Source organism: Dermacentor silvarum, chromosome 5 (assembly GCF_013339745.2).
Source record: "Dermacentor silvarum isolate Dsil-2018 chromosome 5, BIME_Dsil_1.4, whole genome shotgun sequence".
Lineage (NCBI taxonomy): Eukaryota > Metazoa > Arthropoda > Arachnida > Ixodida > Ixodidae > Dermacentor > Dermacentor silvarum.
This window is the reverse complement of record NC_051158.1, coordinates 109799411-109824857: the sequence shown is the minus strand read 5'-3', so window position 1 is coordinate 109824857 and position 25447 is coordinate 109799411. Positions and strand designations below refer to the sequence as shown.

General features: G+C 45.7%; 1 protein-coding gene across 2 annotated transcripts; it reads left to right on the top strand.

The window, feature by feature from the left end:
- Positions 1 to 712: 712 nt before the first annotated feature.
- On the top strand, positions 713 to 24719 carry LOC119453708 (manganese-dependent ADP-ribose/CDP-alcohol diphosphatase-like). 2 transcript variants are annotated; one of them, XM_037715745.2, is made up of 7 exons: positions 805 to 930; positions 4548 to 5121; positions 5907 to 5969; positions 8628 to 8763; positions 14578 to 14855; positions 17154 to 17434; positions 21831 to 24719. In XM_037715745.2, the coding sequence occupies exons 2-7, from the start codon at positions 5087 to 5089 to the stop codon at positions 22202 to 22204; spliced, it is 1167 nt and encodes a 388-aa protein (XP_037571673.1). In that variant the 5' UTR covers positions 805 to 930; positions 4548 to 5086; the 3' UTR covers positions 22205 to 24719. The 2 variants fall into 2 exon arrangements, with proteins under 2 accessions (XP_037571674.2, XP_037571673.1); XM_037715746.2 differs by lacking the exon at positions 4548 to 5121 and having other exon boundaries at positions 713 to 930.
- The last annotated feature ends 728 nt before the right edge of the window (positions 24720 to 25447 follow it).

The window sequence follows — 25447 nt, the reverse complement described above, 5'->3', positions numbered from 1 at the left end:
TGCGTGTGTGTGTAAGGGTGCAGACTAAAATCCCTATATATAAAAAGTAGCGACACTCTCCTCCTTCGCCTTCCCTCCTCCTCGTTTCTCCTCTCTTTCGTGCTCCTTTTTCGACCGTTGCGCCGCCTACACCGCTTGAAACACGTGCACTTGTTTATCTTTCGCCGCTGATCAGATTCGACGATCGCCGACTGTGTTCGCCGCTATCGTTGTGCTCCTCGCCAGTCGGTAGACGCCTCTCGGGCGAAAATGGCGATGGAGCGTGATCGTAAACAAACGCAGCCAGCGCCCGGCGGCGCGACGGTCCACGTGATACCATTAGGCCAATACCGACGCGGCGTCGGCCTCGGACAGTGTGTGCGAGGAGGCGGCGGCATTCTTCAAAGCGTGACGCTACTTTTTATATATAGGGGTTTTAGTGCAGACCCCTCTTCAGCGGCCCGTATTCCTGGTACGTCGCAGTGACTATTTGACGATTTTTGCGTCGCTCAGTCAACGTCTTAATTCCCTTTTGAACCGTTTCTTGGGCTTTCACTTATACAGACTTTGGTTCCTCGCTGCGAAACGCTGCTCCACAGACTAAAAAATGTTCGTTTTCGGTTTCTCTTAGATCCAACAGAAAACCGCCATACCGGTTCCTCTCGTTCAACGGACGAACCGAAACCGAAACCGGTCGAGATCGAGGAGGTAACGGTTTCGATCGACTGCATTGTAATCCCGTCGGGCTATGCGGCGAGATCAGCGGGGAGAAAGAGAGAGCGAGAAGGGCTTTGGCGGTGATCAGATAAAGCCGACGACAGAAATATTTAATCTGTGTTCCGTCAAGGAACGGCGACGGAAGTCTCATTGTCGTGACCGAGTGCCACCCCGCTGCAGCACACGAAAAAAATTCGCACAAGCCCTTCGTCGCGAAAGCTCATCGACGCTGAGGTGAGTTGGCGGCCTCCGGTCGACGCTCTTCATTCATTCGTCGCGCGTCAGAGCATGACGACTAGTTCTCGATGCGTATCTGATTTTCGTGACGCCGTGGCACGGCCATGAGGTCGTGCAAACCCGTTCGTGTTGTCCAATGATTTGCTTTTATCGGAGTTCACGTTGTGCTAGTTAAACTGCCGGTTAGTGTGGTTGCGGCATCGCGCGTGATCTCGTTGGCCCCGGGCCAAAGAAGGCTAGCATGTCTCGTGCAATTAGCATATATAATAACTGTCCCGTCGCGCTACTGCGCCCCGCATCTACACGTGTGACCTTGACCTTGCTGTCGGTCTGTACTTAACCTTATCGTGATGTGTCGCTGTCATATATGGCTTCGGATAAAGAGGATATTAATAAGCACACTCGCTCTTGTTACTAGGCGCCTTGGCAGGGGAGCGTGAGTGTCTGTCGGTGCGGCTCGTTTTGATTCCGGAGATGCGGCTTTGATAAAGCTATTAGATATAGTTATCCGTGATCTCCAGATCAATCGCAATGGAGTTAGCGGACTGTGCTAACGGGTGTAGCAACGCACGAGTTTTTTTTTTTTTTTTTTTTTTTTTTTTTTTGTCAAAGGGTGCGTCGCATAGCAGTAAATATTGCAACATCGTAGTGACTTGATTGTAGCGACACAGAGAAGCCGCAGAGCACAGCTTATAACTAAGCGCAGATCTGCATAGCTATAGTAATTTTCTCTTCGTACAGCAGCAAATGCCAATAAGTTTCTATTAAAAAAAAAGAATGTTGAGATGGGAGGGAGCTGGGAAACAAAAACGGCCCACAAAGCTTATTAGACATAAAAGGGGAGGAAATGGGACACAAATACAGTGCTAGTGAGAACAAGACAGTTGGTCTTTTTTTAGTGAGCTGGTTCTTTTTTGGGTCCTCATTGCTCCACACATTGCGCCACATTGGCATTCAGCTTAAAATAAACGAGTGCAGACAAGGATAACCTTGTAAGCAGCAGCTCTGTGCACTTAATTGTCGTTTTCTGCAAAGTCATTTTCTGCTAGGGATGGCTTGTACAGTCTTGGACAAGTGACAAGATGAACAAGAAATTGTGAAGTAGGACAGCTTTTGGGGGGCACGAAAAACTCAAGAGCACTATCTTGCATTGCTACAATTATTGGGTCGTCAAGAAAGGTATGCACCTTACATTAATATGTATATATTATCATCTCGCGTGCCGATATTGCACATATTAGTAAAAGCAGGAATGAACAATGTGTTTTGTGTTTCAGTGTGTTCTAGTTGTCTCTGACTTGTTCGTATTTCAATTGTCCATGACTGGGCATATTAGGCATTCGCACTTCTTATTTGGTTTAGCCAATTGAGAGCGGAGCCATATTTAACCTTCATGTGCAAGCCTCTCTGCATGTATGTTGTGCTAAATGCATCATGCTGTCAAAAGTTTCCATGAGTGCTCACGATGCAAGTTTCCATGCACGTGTTTTGTATTGCCATGCTGTATCCATTCGGTTGCTAGACCAGTGGCTTTGTGTTTGCATGCTCAATTACTGGCCAACCATGCGAGGTGACCCAAGGCCAGAAATAGCAATTTTTTTCTTTCTTTTTTTCTTGTTTAGATCGCTTTTTCCTATCTGTGCATATTTCATTCGAAAAATACCTGGAACTAATAAAACACTTTTCAGCACATTTAATTCTTGAACCAAAGCAGACATTTTTATCTTTGTTGCAAACTAAAATGCCTGCCACGATTGAGGATTTTTTGGGGGGGGCATTAACACTGGAGTTGCCACTGGTTCTGGCAGCAGGTAAGTTTATGGTTTAGGCATGCATGCGAAAGGCAGTGCGCCATTTTGGGTGCAACGCAAAAGGTGGGAGTAACCTTTTCATTTATGACTCCAGATGCTGCGTGAATGAATTATGAATGAAGAGTCTCGCATTTAGTGTGCCCACCTTCCTGTGTATGCACAATAAAATTTGTTTTTGAGCTGGATTTCTTGCTTGCAAATCTGATGGTTTCAAGCTGTGCTGAAGTGTGTAAAGCATATGCAGCTGGTTTCGTATACAGCTTCAAAATATTGGACCCATTATTTTACTTGGAGGCAGTCTTGTGCAAATTTCATTAATGCTACCACCAGCTATTATGCTTATGCTAGTCTTGATTTTCCTCTTATAAATCCAATGAGTAAATATGGAGATTAAGTTCATTAAATGGAAAATGAGACATCCACCCTGATGTCTCATTTTGTCTGGGTTGATCTCTCATTTTCAATTTCATTACTTCTCTCCACCTAGCGGGTTTCTGCTGAACTATTAGGTCATATTAAGTTCATGTTCTTCGTGTTGAGTTTAAATCCAGGTTCTTGGTGTCTATTGGAGCTGATTAGAAAAGCACTCGGTTCAGAATATGCTACTGTTCTTTAGATTACATACACTGCCGGGGCACCCAAGTTAATTGTCTTCTGAAGCAAGTGAGGAAAGACTAAATCGCTGCTATCTGATGACTCCAACTAAAAACTTACTTTGGTTAACTTTGCAACAGTATTTTTTGCGTGTTGAAGCAACAGCTAATTACTTGTCTTTGTTGTGTTTATAAGCTGTATTTTTTCATTTATACTGGTAGCTGGAGCTGGTAGCTGGTAGTCTGGAGTGCAAAGGCGAGGGAAACCTATTCAGACTAAGTTGCCAGGTCGCAGCCGAAAACACTATTTTTTGCGAAATGTCTCTAAGTGATGAGGATGAAGACTTGCTTGGAAATATGTCTTTATAGTGTTTTAATTGTTCCTAGGCATCTTTCTTGACATATTTAACGTATAGCTTTACATAACCTCTTGTGGGGGCAAGTCAGCGATCGGAAAGGAACAATTGGAAACAGCGCTTCATCTTCTGAAACAGTGTCACTTCTCAAGATTGTGCTTTGCTTAGAAAAGTAGCTTTGATGCGTTCATATAGCTCGCTAATAAGCTGTTCGGCAGGTCTTCAGAAGTAGCGGAAAATGGAGGAGCATATATCCCCCTCAGGTAAAATGGCCGCGAGTCATTGAACTCCACTCTTTTTTATCAGGGCAATTTACTGGTTATACGCTCCACTGAAGACTCGCCAAAAGGGTTGCCAAGACTTCAAAAGGGCAAAGTTGGCGTTAAGGTGACTAAAAAGTTCACTAAATTTAGCAACTTCTTCGCCAAGTTGCCAACACTGCTTCACAGTTGTGGATGCCTACTTAGTTATGCAATATCCTTTTTGTTTAAAGCTGTTCCTACATTTATGCAGCTGCGTGATAAGACTTTCTTCACTGAAAATGGAGCATCTGTCTGCAGCTTAGTTTTTTCTTCCAAGTCTCTTCATACAAATGTGCAAGCTCACCCAAATTTCACTTGTGTTTACAAAGCAGTTTGTGCCAGTAAAGCTCCTTGATTAGTGCTCTACGTAAAACCAGCTGCAGATGCCAAGCAAGATAAGCGTGGTGTGGTTGCGGCTTGAGTTGCATGGAGAGCGTCGCCTGCTACACTTTTTGTACGCAGTCCCGCTCAGCTTTCCGCGCTTCGTAGCTCGAGAGGAAAGAAAGCTCCTTTCACAGCCCAGGTGGGAATTTTTTTTTTTCGCATTTCCAGAGTACCAGCAGCTTCTTCCTCCCAAGCACACAACAAAAGTTTCAGCAGATCATCTCGTTGCACCAGACTTCTGCTGAAAAAAAAGCAGATGCTCCACGGGCATTGCGTTTTTTGAAGCTCTTGCCTCCCCCCCGTCGTCGTCATCCTCGTCGAGCCCACGACACGTAGGGCGCTAGCTGCAGACGCGGCACCACACCTCCGCCACGTGTCCGTCACGCAGCGACACCCCAAGATGTGTGACGCAATGGACGAGCCGCCGAGAGCGGCACGTCTGCTCGCCAAACCCGTCAAGACTTCCTCGGACGACAGCTGTTGGCTCGAGCAGTATCGGCGGAACAAAGAGGATCCGGTTCCCCCCTCCTCCACTTCTTCCAGCTGGCCGATAACACTGCCTCCTCCTGCAATCTTGTCTCGACCCTGGCGGATGTGTTTTGGGAGTGAGAGAGGATGATGAGTGCTCTCGGTGATGGTGCTGAGAAGCGCTTGCTTGAGTGTCCTAGTTTGAGGCAAAGGGTAGATAGCCTTGTAATGTGTGGGGCATGGGCCAGAAGACATTGGAGGCTTGTCGAGAAAGGTAAATATGTGTCTGGCGGCATCTGGCATGCCTGGGCAGATGCTACCATCCTTTTGACAACCCCCTTTTTCCAACTGCCCTCTTAAAACCTCGATGTAACGAATTTGAATACACCGAAATGTTGGATATAATGGAGTAAATCTGGAACGTCTCTTGCCAATATCGGCGCGTAACAAATATATGCTTATAAGCAGATATTGGATATCGCAAGGTTATTTCGTGTTGTATGCAGCTTCGTTATAACGAGGTTGATCTGTGTTTACTTTGCAGAGCGGCCTTCTGATTTTTTTTCTCTTAAAGGGACCTCGAAACAAAACCTGAAGAGAAATGAGATGGCAATTGTTGCAACTGTCTAAAAATGCATTTGCGAGTGGCCACATTGTTGATGGATTGTCCGTTTATGGATTTGCGATAAACGAACCTTTGTTATTTCACCGTCAATTGGGAGGAATAACAAAACTCCATGTTTTGACCTTGTCGTTGTTGGCGTACTTTGTTCAAATTACTTAGTGTGCTACTCTTGCCTGCAGGTCAGTGCAACTGTGCTTTAACAGCTTGCAACGTCGGGCACCTTAGCATTCTTGTTGTGTCAGCAGCACTTTTGCATTGGGGTCGTTAGCTACTCCCATGCTAGTTTTGGCATTTCTGTCGGAGCAGTTTTCCTATGTGCAGCTTTTGCTGTCTTATTCTTTAGGGAGTTTGTTTCAAGGTTCTCTTTAACTGTACTAGGGGCTGCATTAATGAGAGCCTGACTTTTGCAATACAGTGGCTTGATTATTTTCTAGGGCCTACATTCTACGCTTCCTAGGACTCCTGCCATCAGTCCAGATTGTCAGATTCAAGATGAGGTGAGTGAGCCTGGAGCAGTTGGCTGCGGTTCATTTTCTTTTTTAGCACACTATACATGGCATAAGGGCAAGAGATTGCGTGCTTCTGCATCATTTTACAACACTTTTTGTAAGGTCAAAACCATTGTATAACAAATTGTCATGTTGTATAAAAAACCGTCACCCTATTGACAATTATAACATGTCAAGCAGGTGACCTGCAGGCTAAATATTGATGCTTGGAAAAGAAAAAAGTTTGTGCATTTAATCTGCGCTAATAACTGCATGAGTTCCATTTGACAAGCATTGTACATTAATTCTTCGTAAGTAACCTCGAGGAAAAGTTCTCTGATGTAAATTGCCACAATATCCATAGCACTTGAAGTCTTGGCTATTCCAGTAGCACTTGTATTCCTTTCATCAGATTGCTTACTGAGGGACACCTCATATTTTTCTCTCGCTACCTTATTATCATAATTATTGTCGCTCTTCTTGCTGCTGTTATTAGTTTGCCTACAAAGCATGCAAAGCATAAGAAAGCACATTACATATTCATACATTACCGGGGAGAAAAAACATTGCAGATGGAGGCCAATCCGAGCAACTCGTAGGTCAAAGACAGCGAAGCTGTGTAAGGGAGTGCTCGTAGCCGTGGGGAGTCCTAGAAGTCCTGTCTGCCATGGCACAAAATTTACCCGATACATTGCAAACGCTTCATTGGATACAGTGCAATTCTTTCCAATTGCACTACTGTGCTATACCGATTCCAGCGTCTGGCTACGCATATCAATAGCCCAGTAAGGTTGCATTGGTGGCTTTTCTTGGTTAAAGCCTTCCGCTGGCGTCTGGTTGTGCTTTCTCGTCGATGCCATGGTCGTACGGCTGCTTCGGAGCAGCATTGCTGGGCATTGTTTCGTTTACATTTGATACTGACCACACCAGTGCCGCTACAGGAGAGTTGTGGAACTTGCCTTAGCAGCTTCGCTGTAACAGTAGTGGCCTCTCTAGAAATTGCCTTAACTTTGGATACAAAGATGTTACATCCGTGTAGGGACGCAGGCATTTTGGTAGTATATGTTCCAGTTGTATACGTTGCTAATAAAACAGGTATGTGATTATACATTATTGCAGGGAAAATGGGTTTGAATATTTTAACCACTTTTTGTATGGCTGTTACAATGCGAATAGAATGCAAAAATGCCTGTCTGCATAGACTCCAGTTCGTTTTAAACCCCAGGTCGTGAAATTGGTCCACAGCCCACTACTGTGGCATTACTCATTACTTGCTGTTCAGTTTGACGACGTTAAACCCAACCGTCTAAATAACCGTTCTTGGGCAGCAAAAAATGGAACATGGGAAAGAATACAGGACAAGCGCTGGTCTAAGCATTTAAAGTTTTTATTGGAAGAAAAATATATGGGGACAGTTATTATGAAAGTCATGCGGATGACGTGTAAAAGATCACATATTCACTAGCAATCGCTGCATGCAATCTCTTCATTTGATAAGGAAACTTACGGTTGGCTTGTACACATGTTCTTGTTCTTAGCTATGTTATTTGCATCAGCAATTTCACATGTGCGCTGATTATGATGTTTTGTGATGATTGAGGTATCCTCAAAAGAAGGCATGCAGCCGTAATCACGACAACGGCTGGCGAGATGCGATGACACCACTCCCTCTTAGTAATTGGCATGTTCACGTAGTCTGATGTTCACACACTGGCCAGTCTCTCTGATGTAGATGCTACAAGGAATCCTACACACCACTCCAGAGGAACAATCGGCGTACTTATTACGTATCAGCGCTTGTCTTGTATTCTTTATTGTGTTGCATTTTTATGGCGCTTCCCAAGAATGGATAGGTTCCAACTCGCCCGCTTTTCAATCCTACCGCCATCTAAATAAGAACCTTCGAATATTTGTCCGGCCGTTGTAATGTAAGCCAAGCTTTGCGTTGCAGCTCTGGCTGGTGGTAGGTGCTTCACCTTATCTCCTGCATACAAAAGATAATTAGATAATAAGCCATGACCACTCCAAGCACATGCGGAAGGATAAAAACATTTGTTTCGCTTGTGGGTTGCACAGAATGCAATGATAGGCTAACAAGCAGGCACCGTGTTTAATTGCTTGCTGTTTCAGAAGGCAGCTCTGAAAGATTTTTGACTTATTGAGCTAATAGCTGCAGTATGAATCTGCTAAGTCATTCTGCAGTCGATATTCAATGAAGTAACCTCATACTGACATACCACTTATCATAAGTAGCATTGCTACTTCCTTATGTTGCATCCTTCAGTTCTGAATATTGAGGAAAGCGACAAAGAAAGCAGCATTCTGAAAAAAAAAAAATCTCACTACACCACGTTCTTTTCTCAATATTCTGCATGAAAATTGAAAACAGATAACAATAGAACAAAAAAGAAAACTTGTTTTGAGCTAGACTCTGCTCCTTCCTCAGGGGCTAAATGACAGATGGAGGTGAAGTGCTGCTTAAAGATCTAATAGGATTACCTTGCAAGGATTGTTGCACTGTTTTCACACAAACCTGGCGTATCTTCATTTGGTTAGTTGTTATCGAATCTTGCTTCCAGCGTGGTTACTGCCGCCCACGCTAACAGTAACCAGGTATTTTTGTAAAGAATAGACTACCTAAAACTCTGTAACGACTCTTTGTTGCAGCAACGCTCCTCCATCAAGTGAGAAGCCTCTCCTGACCTTTGGCGTCTTGACTGACGTCCAGTACGCAGACTGCGATGACAAGCCAGCCGGGTATGATCCGTCGCTCATACGCTACTACAGGAATGCCCTGAACCAGGTATCTCTCTCTTCTCTCTTTCTAAAAATTTTTTATTTATTTCTGTCTGTATTGGTTCAGAATTAGTTTGAGCATTTTTTGGCAGGTTCGCCCATCACTAGCAGCAGCTAATCACTGTCACTAAAAATCAAGGGACATGAAGTATTTTGCAAGTGTTAACCTAGAGAATCTGGAGCCTGGAGGCTAACGTACCTGAATTAAAGCTAAGGACTGCGTGCGTGCTAAGCTATGGAACGAAAAATAATAGACATAACATTAAGAAATGGGAAGGAAGCGGTATTGACTGTAAAGCAAATGCTGATGAAGAGGGACCAGTGGAGTTAGGCAGGGTACGCAACATATAAGAAAGATAATCTGCAGTCTCTGGTGTGGTTGCCTTGTGGTATGTTGCCACATGGTATGTATGTTGGTACGTTACGTGTTGGTACGTTATTGGTACGTGTTGGTTACGTGTATGTGTGTTGGTACAGTATGTTGGTATGGTATGTTGCATGTTTCCTTCTGGTGCGGTTGCCTGGTGTGGTACACTACTCGTCTGCGCGTACACTTAAAAGAAATGTTGGATTTAGTAAGGGTATTTTCTTATCAGACGTAACTTCGTTATAACAGGGTTCACTCAAAATGAAAAAGTGAGCCCACATTCACAAAAAAAAAAGTTATTGCGCTAAAACTTTTCGTAAGAGCAAGTGCCTGCCCATTTCACTTTTGGACACAGCATATTTTGTTGCATTCCAATGCACAATGTTCTTACAGTAACATTTCTTGAAACTTTTTGGTGAGAACAAATCTTGAGGGGGGAACCATCAAGGGTGTAGCAATTTCTGCTTGTCGTCATGAGAAATCAGGTGCATGTTTCAATCAAGGGTATGTTAAAATCGAGTAAATACTGTCTTAATGGAGGCAGCTGGCCAGTGGCTAACAGCTCTTGGAAACGAAAAGCTTTGCAGGATTCGGTCCGTGGTCACTTAAATTCAGCTGTAATCAAAACAAACAGATGGTACTGTTGAGCTATATTGGCTTTCAGTGCACATTTTTTTTTTTTTTCACTACAAAGCCTGATGCTGCGTATCCGTCACTGCTTTTACCATCGAGGTCGTGGGATCAATCTTTGTCATGGCAGCCGAACTCTGTGTGGGCGAATTGCAAAAATGCTCGTGTACTTAAATTTAGGTGCATGTTAAAGATACCCGGGTGATAAAAATTAATCCGGAGGCCTTCCACTACGGCGTGCTTCAAAACCGGATCGTGGTTCTGCTGCGTAAAACACGAGAATTTGTTTTTCACTGCCTGTGCCACAGTGACGACCAACCAGATTGTCCATTCTGAAACTCTACTCCGGTGACTTGTGGCCACGACACTGGTGGCATTTGAGCCGCTTCCACTGCCAGGCCGAACTGCACACCTTCTTATCTCTTTTTATCGGCTGAGCGTCGTGGCTGTTTGCGGCTCTCGTGTTCCGTCCGTGGGTGTGTCTGTGATTGCCCAGTTTCCTTTTTTTCTGCCGCCAAAAGAGGCGCGATAACGCACCGCAGCTGTCCTCCTAGTTTCCCGCGTGGCGTGACTGTGAGCATGCCAAAAACAACGCTGATAAGGGATATCACACCCCTTTTGCGGAAGCAGTGTGTGCATTGTCGCACGTGCCAGCGAGCGTGCACCACTGATTGTGGCTGCCTGCAAACAAAAAACCCGTGGTTCTCTAGCCTTGTTTTAAGGGTGTCTGCAAAACATTTGAGGTTCATGACTGTTTGTTTATTTTATTTCTGGCATTGAAGAATGAAACCGCAAAAAAAAAAAACAAGCTCGTACAAAGCATTCTCAGGAAGCGCTTGCACAGCTAGTGGGTTTTGCATGCTTCTTAAACAGGCTCGTTAGCCTGTTTAATTTTGATGTGAACTCATTTCTCGTATTGTTGGCAGCTTTAAGCACAGACAGCTGCAAGGCATGGTCGGTGCAAGTTTTCCAGTGAGTTCTGTCAAGTGCTTACATGTAGGCTTCATGCCTAAAACCATTTTTGTGCAGGAGAGCTGTGTGCAGCACAGGCCAGATTGGAAGTATAGTACCATATTTATTCGAATATAAGGTGAGGGTGCAGTTGAGGTGCCTAAGAAACAGAGATAGAGTATGCACACCAATATCAGGTGATGTACAGTAGCTGACAGATTATTCAGACTCTGCGGGTATTGCCCGAAACACCAAATAATTTAAAGTCTGAAAAAACTCGAATTTACCACGGAAAAAAAATATTTTTTTCATTTTGCAACTGGCTTGCGAATGCAGTGTTTGGGGTTGTGCGATGAGAACATGCACATGTTTACATACAACCGCGTCGGCGTATTTGAGCAATTGTCCTGCTCTCCTTATAGATACAGGAAAATACAGTCAGAGCTTGTGTTAAATTTTCACTGGGCCTGCATCGGCACAGACGGCAAACGTGGAGGGGGCTAATGACTTTTACCCGCAAAAACTCGTAAAAGGAAAGAACAATGTCACCGGAGACTTTGTTGCTATTTATGTTATAGTCAAACCTCGACATAACGAAGTTGTACTTGCAGCGGAAAACTCCCTTATATCACAAATTTCATTAATTCGAGGTTTGAAAAGTTCAGTAGTAAAAATAATTTCAGAAATTCCCAGAACATTCCTTCTGGGTAGTATCTTGTCAGTAATCACTTATAAACAAATTACAAGAAGGTCGGGTTATAGTAGCGTAGTTATGAGCTCCAGCGCACGTGGTGCAGATCGCACCGACAGCAGTGAATCGGCGTGGCTCATGACGTCCGAGATTAGCGTGTTGCGTCGCGCTGCGCTGTAAATCTTAGACGCCATGCATGGCTGACCGTGCTTAGTGCCTGCCGCCGTCATCAGACGGCGCCCTCAAGCTAAAAACAAGCAACCTCAAGCAACCACCAAGATAATCTGAAAATAAAGGGGAAGCGGAATGCAGCATTAATGAAACACAGAGCACTGTGGGGCCACAATAAGTATGAGGTGGTGCGTGGAATCTGGAAAGGAGTAATGGTGCCAGCGCTAACATTCGCAAATGCCATTATATGCTTAAAATCGGATATATTGGCGGGTTTGGAAGTTAACCAAAGATCAGTAGGCCGGTTGGCTTTGGGAGCACACGGTAATACGACAAATGAGGCAGTGCATGGAGACATGGGTTGGGCCTCTTTTGAAGTCAGAGAAGCACAAAGCAAAATTAGTTTTGAAGAAAGGCTCAGGAACATGGATGAAAATAAATGGGCGGCTAAAGTGCACAAGTATCTCTACATGAAAAGCGTGGACACAGAATGGAGGAAGAGGTCAAGGAAGTTGGCAACCAAATACAGGATAATCGAAACTGTAAATAGACAACCAGGGGTCATCAGAAAGAAAGTGAGAGAAATAGAGACCGTGAATTGGATGCAAAGAATGGAAACGAAAAGGACAATGGAGATTTACAAGAATGAGAAGAAAGAAATTAGAAGGGAAAATCTGTACGATAACACAAAGGGCAGTGCCTTGCTATTTGAGGCTCGAGCCGGTTGCCTAAGGACGAAAACATATCGGAACAAATATTCGGAACTAGATGAGACATGTGTATGTTGCAGTAAAGATCCAGAAACCACTCAGCACATCCTGATGGAATGCGACGGGATCCACCCAGCGAGAACCGTAGGTAACGTGCAACTCCCAGAAGCGCTTGGGTTTAAAGTGGAAGGAAACATAAACAGATCAGCCGTAGAGATCAGCAAGAGACGATTAGAGTACTGGTGGAAAAAAAGTAGGGAAAAGATGGATGCGACCTGATCTCTTAAAATCATAGGCAGCGGTACAAGGAAAATTTTTGAAAAAGAAAAATAATGATAGGTATACAAAAATGCTAGATAAAGAACATGTATAGTATACCTGATTAAATCAAGCAGGCTAGGTGACTATTTGTCGCCGCCCCGTTTCAAAGGGGATGCCAATAAATCATCATCATCATCATCATCATCAAAAGTGCAAAAAAGATACGGATATTCGTCCAGAGAAAAACAGTGTCGCAGTTTCGCCACAAAGGCGGAGGAGCGTTGATGGCGATAGCAGAGAGACAACTACACAAAGAAAGATTCGTAGTTTTTTCACGTCTCACGCGCGCTCGGGCGAAGATCACTTGATGACCAAAAACACTCTCTATCGCGACGCGAACGAACGCTTCCTTCCTTCGCACCGTGCCTCGGAAAGTTGAGATTACACGACCGAGAACAGTAGACGTGCGGGAACAAAATGCGCATGAAGGCACCAACCACCTCGGCTCGGCCTTTGTGCTTGCCGAAGATTACCTCCAAGATAAGGCGCATGGCCCGCATGTGGACAGCTCTGCACAGTTACAGCAAGGGTAGAGTAGTGGAGACGCGCGCTAAGGGAAGAGGGTGGAGAGGCATGCGTCCCTTGTCCCTCTACCCCTCTAGTGTGTGTGCTTGATCATGTTAACACGTGCTCGCCCTTTCCCCACCTCGCTTGTGCAGAAGGAATTTTCAGCTCTCGTGTTTCTCCAAGCTGTTTGCTGACCTAGTAAATGTTTGCTGAAGGGCATGTTTCTTGCTGCAAATTAAGACACACACAAAAGGAAGAAACATAGCCACCCATGCAGTCGTCTGTGTTGCTGCCTTTTGTGTGTGTTTTAATTTGCGCCAAAAACATGTCCTCCAAGCAGTCCAGACCACCTCATACCCCGCGGCCTCTGCAAGTTGTTACGCGACAAATATCACACCGCTGTTTCCTACATACTGTGTCGCGCTTCGACAGTGTTTTTGATGCTTTGAACTTCTCATGTGGAACTTTTTCCTCTGCTGACATTTTATATTTTGCTAGGTTTACCAGCCTTACAGGCTCCAATTACATGCTTGAAATGGCCGAAGACTTCGTTAAATGGAAACTGTGTCATAAAATTACTTCGTTAAATCTCAAAAAAAAAATAAACCATGGTTTTCAATGGAAGTAAAATCGGCAAATAACAATAGTTCGTTACATCGCGAATTTCGTTAAATTGAGGTTCGTTATACGAGGTTTGACTGTATGCTAAACTGCAAAACGTCGACTCTGTTGCTATTTATATTGCGTTAAGCTTGCCATCTCCAGCTTGGCTTTGCTTGTCCCCTAGGCTTGGCCGGCGACTACTGGGTTGACTAGGCTATGGACTAATCCAGAAGCTAAAGGACTGAACCTTTGGTTTTGCGGATGCACTACCAATGTAGTAAAACAAAAATTTTGCTCATTCTGTTCATAGCGACATCAGAGTTTTTACACCGTTGTACAGGTGTAGTCCAAAAGATGGAATGGTTCACTGCCTGCATGGTGTCTCAAATTGCAGTTATCACATACATCATCAGCCTATTTTTATGTCCACTGCAGGACGAAGGCCTCTCCCTGCATCTCCAATTACCCCTGACTTGCGCTAGCTGATTCCAATTTCCACCTGCAAATTTCCTAATTTCATCACCCCACCTAGTTTTCTGCCGTCCTTGACTCCGCTTCGCTTCACTTGGCACCCATTTAACTTAAATGGTTTACAGAATGGGTTCTGAATGAATAGATACGTACATATGGGGGCCTGTGGAATAATTGTGATGATCTCTGAAAAATTGGTCAGCGACTGCAGGTGACTCGGAAACATTAGTTAATTCCGTGTCAGCCAAAGGTAATTTAGGTGCTGCTACAGATGCAGGACGCCGTCTTTTTTGCTGAATGAGCTATTTGACGCTTTCGCATCAATAGTAAACTTCTACTCGGTGCCAGCCGTTTGGCTTACGTCAGTCACTTCATCATTTGTGTCGCTGTGTGCGGCAGGTGGAGCGTGCGTATGCCCACTGGAGCCGGGTGCCAGGCGTGAGCCTAGTGCTGCAGCTGGGCGACCTGATAGACTTCCACAATGCGGGCTGCGGGCGTGGCCTGGACCGTGTCCTGGCTACCCTGTCCAACGACGGGTCGCTACCCACCTACCACACCCTGGGCAACCATGAGCTCTACAACTGCACCCGGCGCGACCTGGTGCGGCGCTATGTTTGCCCGCGCCTTCTGCCCAACTGGACGCCTCCTGCCACGGACGACCCGGTCTTTTACTACAGGTGAGAGACCGGTTGGCAAGCCATCCGGACTGTGGGTAGGTGAACAGCTGGGCAAGTTGATTAAAGCCTGTTTTACAGGCAGAAATTTCGAACTGCATTTTTCGCAACTGCGATTTCTGCAAGTTGTCGACTCCCAAATTCTGCAAACTACATTTTTTTTCTGATTCAAGTTTGCTTTTTCCGATTGCCCAATAATTAGAAAAGTTTGCAGCCCCTTCTATGCAAAAAAAAAGTCCAATGGATACTGTACTTGTGGCTTAAAACATCAAATTTCAATAGAACGAAATTTAAGTTTAATGAAGTAAAGTGCTGATTTTATTGGCTTCGTTATATCGAGATTTAACTTTATAACAGATAATTTGAAAAGCCTGCGTGCATTGATCTGGGCATAGTTGGGCAGTTTTTGGTTCTGGCTTTGCATATCTTGGATGCGCTGTCAGAAATATGGCGGTCATGACATGCATAGAGTTTCATACAATTACTAGAGGGAACTGTGGCGCTAGTTTCAGGAGCTTCAAGCAGGGCAGTTCAGCCAGCATGAGAATGATGGGTAGTACATCGATGGTACTGCCCATCGGGATGGGTAGCAAGAGGTAGTAATGATGCCTTTGTCCTTTTGGCTTTAAATAGCTTTGCGACTTTGCAGAGTGACCATTTTTAAGAAAGTGCTACGTTATAAATAATTAAGGACACATTAAAATTGTCTGACAGCACGATTCGAACACAGCATCTCTAGCACAGAAGCCCAATATTGAAACCATTACACCACGGACACATGGACAAACGGAACCACTGCGATTATGCGTACTTGCGGAGTCTTATTACCTTCAGCTTTAACAGAAGTATAAAGTGCTTTGAGATTTAGTCTCATTTCGGCCAAGCTAAAGCGTAATAAACAAAGCCACAAGAACGTCTGAAGCCCCAAGCACAAAGATCCGACAAAACCATGTACCCATGGTGGTCCATCAGTCCATCATGAACGATCGCAAGTCGCCGAGGGCGACAGAAGCAAAAAAAAAAGTCGCAGTTTCGCCTTTTGGGTGAAACATCAATTTCGATAGCAAATTAGTGGAGAGCTACATGAAGCAAGGATAGTAGTTTAATGGGCTGTATAAAGTTGTAAACATTCACTTACTAACTAAATAGACAAGCACAGTGTCACGTGCACACAGGCAAACATGAACCCATCTTGCTCGATCGCTCGACCCTGGAAACTCACTGTGAAAACGCCGGAGTGAGAAAGCGCGCCAGCAACAGCGGGCAAATTGACCTTCGCGCTGTCTCTCGTCTCGCTTCAACGCGAACTAAACGTCGAAAGCACAGCGCATACGAAGCTACCGGCAGTCGGTGCATGCACTTTGTCCCCATCGCAGACCGCTTTGAAGATGAGGCCCGCGCGGGCGTGCACTTCGTCCACATCACAGATCACTTTCAAGATACGGCAGCTGCGCTTTGAGCAGCAGCAGCCGACGGAGCAGAACGCACCCCTATTCCCTCTCGGTAGCCTCGCCCCGTGTCCTCGCGCGCGAAAGAAGAACGCGCGTTTCAGGCCTTCCTTCCTTCTCCTCAGCGTGCGCTGCATTGAGCCGTGATTGCCGGCTGACCCTCGTGCGCTTTCACTCGCACACACAGCGTACGAGGCGCGGCGACAATTTTATCGCCGTTGGACTTCATGCGGAACCTCACGGCGACGACTGACGGCAGTGGCAACGGCAGAAATGCGCTTCGAGTGTCCATACAATTGCTATCGCAATAAAGCAAAGAAGTGAAGGGGGGGTGACAGCAGGCAGCTGAGGTGAAGGCGCTGTCGAGGTAGAAAAAATCTCAAGGCATAAAGGGGGGAGGGGGGCAGTACGCTGCCGCCGTAGTTCCACTCGACGGACATCAACGGCACGACAAACTTTGGAGCTACTCAGTCTATAAGGACAAAATTGTAGTAGGTGCATTGCTTATAAATGTACTGTGCGTGTAATCAGCCAAGACATTTTAAAAATACTGCTTTATTGTTAAATTCGAGGCTCTGACTTGCTAATGTTTGAACGTGCGCTGGTTGGTTCTTGGCAAATTTTGACGAAAAGCGCTCTATTGTCAGGAAAAGACGTAATTCCATTCCCATTCTGTTCCTCCAAGATTTGTTGCCATTCCATTCCAGGGTCGCGAAAATGTGCAATGATTCCGGAGTCATTCCAATTCTGGAGTGATAACTCTGCTCACTTGTGTGCTGCTGTGCCAGCTTCAGTGAACAAGGATTTTTATTTCTTTTATTTATTTATTTTTTGGCCTTGTTTCCGCCTACAGCTTCAGCCCCGTGCCGGGTGTGAAGCTCATTTCCCTGGACTGCTTTGAGGAGAGCGTACTGGGCCGCGATCCGTCGGAGCCGCGGTGGCAGCAGGCAGCGGAGCTGCTGACCAGGGTGCACGGCACGTCGGACCCACAGGCGTGGGAGTGGCCAGATGCACTTTTGGGACTGGACAAGAGGTTCGTCGACTCCAACGGAGCACTGAGTGAAGCACAGTTGCAGTGGCTCAGTGCAGAGTTGACGGAGTCGGACGCTGCAGGCGACGTGGTCATAGTCTTTGGTGAGCACGTCCACTTGCCCTTCTGTTGAAGTCGAGCATGGATATAACAGAATATGAAATGCTGCATTGTAAAATCTGTCTTGCCGATATCAGCATGTAAAAAATATATGCTTATAACGAATGTCAGATAAGATGACTGCAGCTTCAGGTCAAATGCCACTCTTTCATAACAAGGTTTGACTGTACAAACATGTGAAGGTTCTTTGTCACTACATGCGGTGGGCAACGCCTACCTATTACTATCAATACACTTATGCAGGGTGTACCAGCTAACTTTAGCCTAAGCTGTTAAAAAAAAAGACTGGTTCAGTATAAGATTACGAGACTTACGTTGTTCAAACATCTGGCCTGTTCCACCGCCAGCGTAATTATTGTGTGCATTACTTGTAGTAGGAAAACTGTCATTTGGCAGTTTTCACAACGCGTGAAATGCAAAAAGTGCCGCATAATTGGTGCACCATTACACTTGTGGTACCGAATGCGATTTGAAATAACGATACCGCTCGGCAACTGCCTGGTCATCACATAGGCTGCGAACGGTGTGCGCAACGTGCAGTTCGCTATCTGCTGAAGCAAACACGAACAGCTTGCCACTTCCAGGGGATCAGTGATCAGTCAAGTTAGGTCCTTCAAATAGCTTTTGAGACTGCTGGTGTGGTGGCATGCAATTGCGTGTAACTTTTCACATTTTGCATGCCACGAGTAAAGCGTGGAAAAAATAATTTGCAGGACACAGTGCGATGGAATGGGTTAAATCGTTTATTTTGGCCCACAGTAATCTTTCACATCAGAAGTTGTGCCCTGAATTCAGAAATGCTTATTTCGTTTGGTTAATCTTCTGTAATTAGCAGACTAAATAAAAGAGATTATCTTGACAGTGGAAGACGACTGATAAACAAATACCGTAGGTCTCATATTCATCTACAGTAGAATCTCTTACATACGTACTGGAAAAAAAACGGTAGAAAAAACATACCGGGAAAACGTATGATCCAAAGTCGCTAAAAAAAACACGCTCGACTGTAGTTGTCATCCACGTAAAGCGAAGCATTGCGTGAATTGTTGCAGCACGAGATGCCGACGCATGGCGATCTAGTGGGGCCAGAGCAGCCAGAGGCGCACATTATCGTTCTTGCGACTTGCAAGCTTACGTTTGCACTCCTCGAGTGTCGCCTGGGTCAGCAGCTTCGGCGGAGCAATTTGGCATGAAGTTCTAACGTGGCTACTCGTCTTTACACCACGAATCGTTACAGCACGAGATGCTGATTCTGATCTGGCTGGTGGAACCCGAATGACGCCCGATGGGTGATGTCGTTTTAAGACAGTGATGGGGAACTGAAACGAAATTAAACAGGTGGGGAACACTGGAATACAATGCCACAATGCCATCAGACACTGTGACGCTTTGACGCATTGCGTCGCCTGCAGCAGGGAACGGCGGTGCATTTGGGTTATTCCCTATTTAAAGCATGCAGTACGCTTCCACATGCGCTGTGAAACAGGCAGGTGAAGGTGCTTATCGCAATAGGGTTCGCGGTGACAGCTGTCAATGGTGATCTGCGATGACCTGTGAGGAGATTTGCTGGTGCCGGAACAGCGGAGCACGTGGTGGTATTTTCACATGACACAGGCAGGCAAGTGCTGCAGGGAAGCTGCTGTTGTAGGCACCTACTACAACTCGGTCGTGCGGGTCTCGCACGTTTTCTTGTTCACACGGGACCTATTGGCCAGTAATCGTATCGTACGTTGCAGTTTGGCGATATACTGAATGTTCGTGCCAAAAGATTGTTTTTTCTGGGAAGCCTAACCGTATTGAGTCATTTATTGCGTTCTCGATCCCTAAATATGACAAAAAAGACTGTAGATTCACAGGATGTTTTCATGTTTGCTTGCGCTTTTGTTATCTAAATGTTTTGGTATATTACAGAAGTGTGGTACTTTTATTTTGCATGCTAAGTAGTAGCTACAGTCGTGTCGCATGATTTCGGCAGTTTGGAGACTTGCGTGCATTGCAGGACAAATGGGTAAAGTGGTTAAGGCCTAGCGTAGGCCGCCATCACGTTTAGGATGGTTGTGGAGTCTTTTATTAAGAAACGCTGAATCGAATGCAGTAGACGAAATGGAGGACAATGTGTTGTAGTCCGTATACAGTGATAAAAAGCTGTTTGGGATGGATCACGGTAGATATCAAGCGCAAACAAACTTCTATTGTGTGAAGGCTGATCCTTCACATTTCATCTTATTTGTGATTGCAAATTGAAAGCATGCTACATTTTTTTTTTCATCATTAGATCTTGTGTACATTTTATTTGGGTGCACATTGTTTTGTACTATGAACCCGTGAAAAACTGTGTGCACAATTGATTCTGGCGCTTGTTAGAATTGGGCAAATACTAGCAGATGAAGCAGTGGCGGGCTCAGTCATTCTGTTCTGCCTCTTGATTTGACCTGCCAGGTACCGTGTTTACTCGAATCTAGGCCGACTCCGATTCTAAGCCGACCCCCCAAAAGTTCGAAGTCGGAAAAAAAAAAAAACTTACCTCGAATGTAGGCCGAACGAAAAAGCAAGGAAAGCATTCGCAAAATGAAACAGCATTTCAGTAGCGCACCCAGGATCTCTGCCAGGGGGGGTTGACAGTTTGCCAATACCATCTAAACAGCACTAATTTCGATTTCTTCACGGGAAATTGTCAAAAAAATGTGCTTCTTGCGAGTGTGCAGACGATTGCGCGTCTTACATCTTAATTGCAGTACTCAAATGCGTAAGGAAAGAAAAGGGGTTAAACAAAAGGGGGGGTTAAGTCGGCCTCAGGGGGGGGTTCCAACCCCCGAATCCCCCCCCCCCCCCCCGTCGGTGCGCCACTGCAGCATTTATTAAATTTGAACATGCCGAGCTCATTCTATGTCACCATCGCTGCTAGCCTCGTCGCTATCTTGCTTACTGCTGACATCTTCAAACAGTGCGCTATATTCAGTACCATCCAGCGCATTAGAGATGCTGCATTTTTGGAACGAGCGCATGTTGCGGCGCACGCAAAAACCATCTCCCGTGGCCCCCTCCAACGACAGACCGATGCCGAAGTTCCGCCCGGCTTGAACGTTTGACGATGCCTCTACGGCTAGCACAACCACAGTATTTACTCGATTCTCACGCTTCCTCGATTGTAACGCGCACCCGTTTTCCGTGAGGAAAAAAACGTCCTTTACCAGCACCGCGCACCTCATGCTTTCAAACAGAAATACAACTTTCTGTCATTTGGAAAAATAGATTTCCTCCCGATGCACTGAAGTTGCGATGAATAACAAAAAGTCGCAGTTTCGCCCGAAAGGCGATGCGTCGAATGCGATAGCAAATTAGTAGATCGCTATTAACAAGCACGGTGTCACGCGCGCACAAGCAAACATGAACACATCTCGCTCGTTGACCGCGGAAACGAACTGTCAGAACGCTGGAGACGAAGCGCGCCTTCGTGCTAGCATGCCTCTCGCTTCAACGCGGCGAAAACACGGCACGCGGCGGACTTTATCCGTCGCAGATTGCTTTCAAGATAGGGCCAAGGCGATTGTATCGCCGGAGTGGATCGTCGCGGATTACGTCCTGCTTCGGTCCACTGAAACCGTTCCGCATTGCTTTGCTGGCGAAAATCCTCTCCTTCTGTTTGCGCCAGTCCCGCTCGCAAGTTTCGGATTCTCCGAACGCCCGTGATGCGGCCCGATTTCTGTCCGTCTCCGCACAGATGATCACTTTCTTTTTAAATGCGGCATCATGATGAACTCGGTACTTCATGCTGATAGAGCAGACGCTGAGAACGTGAAGACAGACGGTAGACTATTGCCTAAGCACGTGTACTGCAGCACACGGAGGAAGCTTCCGCATGCTACGGTAGCTAGGCTCGACGCGCGTGCGAGGCTGGCCATTTTGAAATGCCGACGCAGATTTAGGGTCGTGTTGAAAGTGCGCGTTAAATTCGAGTAAATACACTATTCGTTTAGAAAGCGGCACTATAGTGGCATCGCCCATTTGGTGCCATTACGATAACGCCACACCGTGCGCCGATGCTGCACCATACCCGATACTACCAATACGACGCAGGTCAAAATGGCGACGTCGCTCGTGTACTTCAGTTGGCTACTGGCGCGACTAGTAGCGGCTGAGATACTGACTTTTCTAGATGGCGCTAACCATATTTTTTAGTTTCAGTTAAAAACTGGCGCGTTTTTTTAAATCCTCGAATCTAAGCCGACCCTAGAGTTTCGTATGTGATTACTTGAAAAAAAAACTATCGGCCTAGATTCGAATAAATACGGTAATTGCATTCATTCCATTTTGCCGGTCCCATCACGATCGAATTAACAGAAGTTCGAATGTACCTAATGGCTGTCATTTTCCATTCAGGCCATCTGGCCATCTCGCCCGCAAGCGCCAATGCCGACTGCCTCCTGTGGAACTACAGGGACGTGATGGACTTGTTTGAGGCGCACCCGTGCGTGGCTCTCTACCTGTGCGGACACACTCACCGCTGCGGCTATGCCACGGACGCCCGCGGCACCCACTACATGGCGCTGGCAGGGATCATCGAAACCGAACCCGAAAGTGTAGCCTTCTCCACGGTATCCGTCTTTTGCGACCGGATCGAAGTGGTTGGCTCCGGTCGTGAGGAGAGCCGGACCCTCGCAATCCGTTGCCCGGAACCTGCGGTGGAGGACAACGCGGAGGAAGAACTTCTGGCTGCTGCAGCGTCTCCGCTCGCCGTTCGTGTTGCGGGGTGATGTCTGCGTCGGTGTGCCTTCCTGCAGAGCTGTTGGCTTGTGCACTTGTACATTTGATCCGCTTGGCTTGCCACAAGTGAATCGCAAGAAATCATTTGGTTGAGGAAGAGTGAGGCAGGGCTTTCATTGACTGGCAACCATGCTCTGTGTGAAAGGCTTTCACCTTTAGGGTTTAAAGGAGCTGGTGCTAGCTTCACCTTCCTCTTCCCAGTACAGGAATTTTTTTGTATCCTGGCTGCACGGTTTTTGTTCATGTGTCATTTTCGTCGCCATGTAAACAAGCATACTCGGTCCCCCTTACAACCAGTACTGTTCCATGCAGGCAGAACAAGAGCCACCTCCTTTGTGCATTTTAGCCAATTGCGTTGATAATCTTTTATCGCCTTCTCCCCAATTTTTTTTTCTTCCCCAGAAAACATTACAGCATCCACGCAATCGTAAGGTTCTGAATAATGCGAGGCAGTGGCAATATTCGATCTATCTGTGGGCTTGTGACTACTTGCAAGCATTCTGTAGTGACTTCACACTTAGGCTTGCTGTGCACATTCATATTCATTATTGATTGAATTCAATGTGCTGCACATGCGTCCTTAATATCCCTGTGCCACATACTTGCAAGCCTGTATGTTGCCAAGGGACCGAATCAGCAGAGTCAGTGACAGGTCACTTCAGTGCTGCGATAGGTCGATTCAACATTCCTTGACTTCTCTAGCCCGCTTTTAAAACGGTCATAGTAGAGTGTTTTAGTTGAGCGCCTTTACGGTCCACTCCGCTCCGAGTTGCCCCGCTAAGGCCACAGCGAAGCAGTGGGTGATGTTCAGCTTTTAGTTATGCCTTTAGCGTAACGGAGTGAACCTTTCGTAGTTGCAGCGCCCTCTGGCCAAATTCAGCATAGTGAAACAAAATAGCAAAACGTTTTGTCACATTTACACAGTGAAACGAATATATGTAACTTGTTTGTTTCATGAAGTATCTACACAAGCACTTGTAATGCGTTACCAGTTCGTTTTATCGAGCGGAAAATGAAGCGTCAACTTGGTGAACGCTGCGCGATAGCCAGCGAGGTTGCATTCTGCATCCAATCTAATCCTTTCTGATGCCAATGCGCTGACGACGCGCGCTCGCACGTCTAGTGCCTCGATGCAAGGTGCATTGATGCACCCGCGAGAGAGGGTACGTGCATCGAGCACCCTCGCTAGTGAAAGACAGCAGCGATGCTCCGCTTAGGCATCTTGTAAGCGAACCATGTTTTTCACTCCGCTAGCCCGCTTGCGACTAAGCGGAGGGTGCATGGGCATTCGCACTTCTGCTCCACTTAGCCGCTGAGCAGAGTGTAAAAACGCCAAACTAAAACACTCTAGTATTTCTATCGCGTTTTTGGGATGTTTAGCATGGAAGACGTCGATTGTAAAGACCATAGATTTGGGAATGTACGAAATATATTGATGAGAAATATTTTTTGCCCTGAAATACATTCTGGTATATTTTCGTTTTACTTGTGTTAGCTCGAAATTGTTTTCGTGGGGCTGGTCTTGGACTATCTTGCCTTTATCTTTTCAACTTCATCGTAAACCAGTTCCTCATTTTAGTTTTTCATTTCGCACTATTTTAATTTTTTCCTAGGTTAGCTGAACTTGCTCCTAATTAGCTGTGTGAGACATCTGTTGATGTCACCTTAAGAATAGGAATTAATGAGTGTGTCCGACTTGTTTGAGCATGAAGGTTTTATATTCGAAAGATGTGCCAATAAGTTTTAAAGTTCCTGGAATGCACTGATGTTTGCCAAAAGCAACACGTGCACATAGCGCAACCAAATGTACTTATGCCCCGTGTGGAGCGTTTTGCCATGTAGTACATGTTGTGAGGTTTCAGTACCTCCTGTTTCTTGTGTCTTTCTTGTGTATATGTTGCCCGTGTTTTACCGGGATGTGTTATGGTTTTGGGACACAGCAGAGCTTCATTGGAGTGGTACCTTGCGGGAAAAGAGAGCTGATTATTACGGTGGGCCTTTATACATACCACACTATGTGCGAGGGTTTAGTAGCTTGTACTGCATTTGTTTGGTAGAGGTTTTGCTGCACATTGTCTCTGTTTTTGGAGGCAAGGGAGCAAATTTTTGTTGAATGCAGCCACCATTGCCATTTTTTCGTAAGCACTAATGCCACATCCTTACTTGGCCATTTGTGTGTTTCTAGGGAAGTCTTGTGTTAGTCATTTACTTACTATCTTAGCACCAAATGTCGCACACACACATGCATCATGTCATTCTAGAATTTTCACTTTACACAAGCTGCCTCACATAATGCATGGCAGTGTGTGGCTTTCTTATTTATTGCTCTGTTATGGTTCACGTTTAAATGTGTTTACTGCAATGTCAATTTGCCTTGCATTTCTTTTTTTGTACTGCATAATATGGGGAGCACGAATCTCAGCAAGAACAGTTGAGCAGTATTTCTTCTTCTGGCTTTAGTTTAATAAAGTTCATACAAATGCTGCCACATGCTTATTCCTTCTTTCACATAACTGTATTTATTTTGTTTCGTACATAGCAAGCAACACTATGAAGGTTAGAGACCTATTTCATTGTTTGCATTTGCAACTTAAATATATATAGGGTCTCAGTGAAAGATGAGTATGCGTCATGTAATTTGATGCAACACTATAAGTGTCAACTTTTTTTGTCACAAAATATGATGGTGATTACATGGCAGGCATCTCAGTTCTGGACTTATTTGCCATCGAACATGCAGAGCGAAACATTTATGCAGACAAAAAAAAAGTGTCTCGTGCTGGATGCAAAGGAATAACGTGGACCGTCAGCATTTGTTGACGTGCGGTGCGGTGAGAAAGACTCAAAGGCAATATTGGGACGGGCTGCACAGACAGACATATAACTCACACTATTCTTTTACACAGACACAAGTAAGATTATCTAACACATATTATCTGATAGCGTATCAAGTCTTGCGACGCAGCAGACTACAAAGTTTCAGTCACTAGCCCACTAACGCGCAAAGTCCGGTTGTCGCGATATACGGCCCCCCAGTGGTCGCTCACGTGTGGTCGTAACCTTCGTTCACATGCCGAATGCGTCGGAGGCGGCTTGGGTAGGCAGTGGCGGTGACGTGGCGACAGCCACTTGGTTGGTGGCTCAGGATTCTGACGCCGGAACTGCGAACGCACCAGACTCCCGAGAGCACAGGAACTGCCAGATCTCGGCTAGGCACGGGACACGGGCAGGAC

Bases quoted from the DNA above. Each gene is read 5' to 3' on its own strand.
- LOC119453708 (XM_037715746.2), top strand. From the start codon at position 728: ATGCGGCGAGATCAGCGGGGAGAAAGAGAGAGCGAGAAGGGCTTTGGC. The intron at 5,970-8,627 runs GTGAGTGAGCCT...TCTTTGTTGCAG, and splicing joins ATTGTCAGATTCAAGATGAG to CAACGCTCCTCCATCAAGTG. The intron at 14,856-17,153 runs GTGAGAGACCGG...TTCCGCCTACAG, and splicing joins GACCCGGTCTTTTACTACAG to CTTCAGCCCCGTGCCGGGTG.